We start from the raw sequence: 5,093 nt of genomic DNA, 5'->3' as shown, positions 1-5,093 counted from the left end.
TTCTCCTAGACCACCACCTGCAAGTTGCAAGAGTTCGATCATTAATTTCTGCTTGTCCTGGTGCGCTAGGAACTTAAGGCTCTGTCTGGGAGCTGGAGATAGGGGAGATGAGAGGTGAGATGGGGAGTCCTTACACTCCCTTGTTTGGGACTCTGTATTTGGGAGATGGGAGTGGAGATGGCCTCCCAACAATTTTCAACTACATTGTAAAACACGTAGTTGACAAATCCACTTTCATCCTTCATTTCCACCTCCGCTCCCATCTCCACTCCCTTCTCCATCTCATCTGCAGCTCCCAAACAGAGCCTAAAAATCTTAAAATCAGAATGGGTTTTGTGAAAACATGTGATTATAGTTACAAAAGAGCTTGTTTTCATAGTAATCATACAAGAAACGGTGTATTTACAAGTACAAAGTGAAAAAAACAAACAAACAAAAGGAAATGATTTTTGGCCGATTCAATATAAGCCTCAGATTACCATTAGAAATTCTTTCTCCTAAGCGTATTAAGCAATTCATTTCTTGCATGCAAAACCAATCTAAACAGCCTATCCACCTCCATCTCCAAAGCATCTAAGCACCTCCCCAGGACCTCAACCTTCTCCTTCATGTCTTCTCTCAATATATTCCACAGAAGTAATTCATCGCTATTGTTATCATTATCATCAATACTCTCTGATTCCTCCCCACTTTCTTCTTCTTCTTTACTTTTGATATAACTCAACAAACGCCCTACACGTTCATTGACATCAACCACCTCTTGGAAGAAGACACCTCCAACCCCTTCCTTCCCTGTCCTCCTATTCAGCATCTCCTCACAAACCTTCATCTGCAGATTCATCAAGGCCACTGACCATTCATGTCCAACTGGCATCTTCATCCCCAACATGGACTCAACATCCCCATTGAAACAGCAATTCAAGGCCTTTATCACAAACAAACTGACACCCTTTGCACTTTCCATGCCTCTCCTCAAAACCCTCTCTCCCTCACCAGCTTCTGAAGTCTTACCTGCCATAATCCCACTCCTCTCTTCTTGTATCTCATTTTCATCAGCTCCTACTGCAAACTTGCTGATTCTAATGAATGTCATCCATTCTTGCAGCAACTTCTTGGTTGGTCCCAATGTGGAAGGGCTAGAATTGAGCAGTAGCAGCAGTAGAAGCCTGTGTTGGGAGATGAGGGACAGATTGCGAGTGAGAGAGTTTAGGAGATCAAGAAGGCTTAGGGTGTCTGTGAGGTATTCATCTATGAGACTGAAACTCCATTTCTCAAATGGGTGGTTGGTGTCAGTAGCAAGGGTGTGGAGACCATGGTGAATGCTGATCAGGAAGTCCAGAGCTTCATGTGCCCATGCCAAGGAGGGGATGAGAGACTCGGATTTGGCGACCGATACGAGACGGGAGAGGCCGTGGGATAGTGCCGATTCGTAAGTTTGGAGGGAGGATGAGGGTGGCTTGAGCTTTGGGCTCCCATGTTGGTGGTGATGGAGGCCTATTTTCAAGTGCTTGGAGATCCAAGAACACCTTTCTTCTGTGCGATGCATGAGGATGTGCAGAGAAAGACTAAAAAGTGATGGAAGTGTTTGTGATATGCCTCAATGAGTTTTTATAATGAGAAAGAAAGGAAGGATGGTGATGTGAGAACTTAGGTGCGTTGTAAGTGGTCTGACAAACCAGAGGGCTGGAATGTGGAGACAACTGAAAAGGGCGACTATAGGGATTATTGTTGTGTTTTGGTGATTGATTGCAAAACAGGCTGCTGGTCAAAGAAAAGGATGGATCAATTGTTGCTTGGTTAGACTTCTTTTTATATGGGATGGTTCCTCGAGGCTTCTTGGCTGAATTATTTGCGCAAGAGGACAAGCCTGCTCCAGTTACGGAACAGGTAGAATTTGGATAAACCTCATTCTTTTTGTTTGCAGATGGGGCTGTCAGCTTGAATATATATATATATATATATATATATATATATATATATATATATATATATAGAGAGAGAGAGAGAGAGAGAGAGAGAGAGAGAGGATGCTTCATGAGTACTTACCCACCTACTAGAAATAATAGTCGTTCATAAATTTTAAATTTTATTTTATCAAACCCTAGAGATATGATTTACATACATTGTTTAGTAAAAACAAGTTTTGGATAATCTGATTGTGAAGTGTGCGTAGGTTTTAGGATACTCAAATATCAACAATTCACAATCTATCAAAAACTTATGAAAAAATATTTTTACATCCAAAAAGTATGTTCTAAACTATGATTCCTAAAGAAAAAACGATGTTGAATACATACTGGTGGCCTGATTGAGAAGATGCAACCTACATCTATGGTTTCTAATATGTGGATTGCACATGTTTTCAGAGAATCATAACATTATATATATAGGTTAACATTTGCACTTTTTGGCTGCTAAATTTTCATTCTGCAGTCTTTCTGGTGAAAACCAACTTTGAGCTACTTGTACTGCACAAAAGTAGCAAAAAGCAGAAATGCAGAATGATAAAAGGTTATTTCTTAGATGTATTACCCATAAGGAATTTAATTAAAAAATGGACTAGTGTTGGAGCTGAATTTATCTGAGCTTATGCATGTTGGGTACTTTTGAACTAGAACTAGATTTGGCTGACTCTTCAAATTATTCTTCAGAAGAGAGAGGGAATTCAAGGTTGCAATCAAGTTAGTTGCTAGAGTTGATTATCCAAAAGAGCAGAGGATCCACAAGAAGCTCTTCAAGTAGAATTAAGAATTAGTAAATATGGAGGATATTAAGAATTTAAGAAAAACAAAGTGCAACCCCTTTAATAAATAATAGAAATTTTATGTATAATGAAAAAAAATTAGGGCCTCAACTTCTCTTGAGCCGCCCCTGCTTCTTGGCTGAATTATTTGCGCAAGAGGACAAGCCTGCTAAGCTTTATGGAACAGGTGGAGTTTGGAAAAAACCCATTCTTTTTTTTTCAGATGGGGGACTCAGCTTGCACACACACACACACACACACACACACACACACACATATATATATATATATATATATATATATATATATATATATATATATATATATTAGAGAGAAGATGCTTCATGAGTACTTACTCACCTATTAGAAATAATATCTTTCATAATTATTTATTTTTTTTGATGATCAAACCCTAGAGATATGATTTACATACATTGTTTAGTAAAATAATAATAATAATAATCTGATTGTGATGTGTATGTAGGTTTTAAGATACTCAAATATCAACAGTTCACAATCTATCAAAAACTTATGAAAAACCATGTTCTAAGCTATGATTCCTAGCGAACAAACTATGTTGAATACATACTGGTGGCATGATTGAGAAGATGCAACCTATATCTATGGTTTCTAATATGTGGATTGTACATGTTTTCAGAGAATAATAACATTATATATAGGTTAACATTTGCTTATGTCGCCATTAGCTACAAATGAGGTTTCTTTTTCATTTAAATTTTTTTTTTGTTGTTTTCATGAAACTAATCTTATAGATATGATCTACATGTTTAGGTTAATGAAAATAGGCTTTTAGATCATCTGATTACAACATGTAAGCACAATTTTATGAGCCATAAAAAATCAATGGCCTACAATGTGTGATATTTTATTGGCTCATAAAATCATATTTTTCATCATCCAAAAGCCAGTTCCATGAGGTCTGATTTGGTCAGCACGACACACACATGTGATTTCTAGCTCATGTGAACAGTCAAGTCGACATAGCAATTGTTACCCCTATATATACACCTTATAACAACCATATTCATACATCAGAATCAAATGCTCCAAGAACTGATTCTCATAAAAACAATCATATAGATTACGTTTGTAAGGTCAGAATTTTGAAAAAATCCTGAAAATCCAATAGCTTGTATCATTTAGCAGTCGTGGTCATTTAGCATGGATGTATTACCCTATGTATATATAGTTTGAATTACGTGAAACCTATGATAGTTTATGATATGTTCAATTATGTGACACATCTTTTACTCGGATCAAATATTATAGTATGGTGCGAGATAGGTTCGATGCGACTAGAAACTGAGCTGTTGATGGCCCAGTTGAGAGCTCCTTTCCTGACCTTGCTCACCAAAGGCCATGTGTTTAGAGTTGGGTTCTAACGGTTTCTTGGTAGTGGTATAGGTTCAGGCAGCGGTACAATTGGTTACGTTGCTTTCTGTGGGAGTAGGAACGACGTGTCTGGTTGCTGCCCGAGCTTAAGGTCTGAGCCTGGTTGGTCCGGCAATCTTGGTGTTGAAAAAATTGAAGGCATTTAATAGATACGTTTTAGCCTCTCTCTCTTTCTCTGCTTTGGACTGTAGACTTTTTTCGACAGATAAAGATGGGGTTAGGTAGACCCCTACTATCATTTGGGTTTCGAACTTGCAATGTCCCAACACAAGGTGACGTGCACTAACTGCTCCTGCCAGACAAGCGGAACCCCGTTGGTACTCTGGACTTTGGACTTCGTATAGAATGGACTGCGGACTTTATCCATGATCAGGAAACTGATGCGTGTGGCTTTGCTCAAGACTGTTTTGGCGCATTCCGAGCCACCTACTATGGTGGACTCCATAAGGGCTTAAGTGTCGGTTACCCCACCTAGAGATTAATCGCATCGGCAGGAAACTTCATCATCAGAAAATGCCACCAAGGTTGGTTGGGTCTTTCTGGATCCAAAGTGGCTTAAAATTGTGAATCTTTGTGCCATCAGTTGGTTACGTTATGGATGGTGACTAGAAACTCCAATTCTTTTTTCTTTTCAAAATGACATGGTTAACACTTTGTTTTGAAGATTGTTACTAACTAAATGTGACTTTGTTGTTACCAACAGGGGGCTCCGCTTGTTTGGCAGGAGCAGCTAGTCTGCGTCACCTTGTGTTGGGACATTGCAAGTTCAAATCCCATGGTATCCTTGTATAACTGGTAGGAGTCTGCCTTTCAAAAAAAAAAATGTGACTTTGTTCTTCGCGGTGGTGGGTACGGAGGACCTCAAGAGTTTTACCAACCCGAGGCCAACCAATGTGCCGTGGGTGATTGGGGAAAGGGCAGGGTTTCCTTAGATCAT

The 5,093-nt window shown here is 39.0% G+C and overlaps 1 protein-coding gene across 1 annotated transcript; it reads right to left on the bottom strand.

The window, feature by feature from the left end:
- Positions 1-481: 481 nt before the first annotated feature.
- Positions 482-1,546, bottom strand: LOC149843731 (protein BPS1, chloroplastic-like). Its single transcript, XM_090000961.1, has one exon. The coding sequence runs from the start codon at positions 1,544-1,546 to the stop codon at positions 482-484; it is 1,065 nt and encodes a 354-aa protein (XP_089857087.1).
- Positions 1,547-5,093: the final 3,547 nt, after the last annotated feature.

Source organism: Nuphar pumila, chromosome 3 (genome assembly GCF_984573655.1).
Source record: "Nuphar pumila chromosome 3, dmNupPumi1.hap1.1, whole genome shotgun sequence".
Classification (NCBI taxonomy): domain Eukaryota; kingdom Viridiplantae; phylum Streptophyta; class Magnoliopsida; order Nymphaeales; family Nymphaeaceae; genus Nuphar; species Nuphar pumila.
Note: the sequence above shows the minus strand (reverse complement) of the source record. Positions and strands in the feature narration are given on the sequence as shown.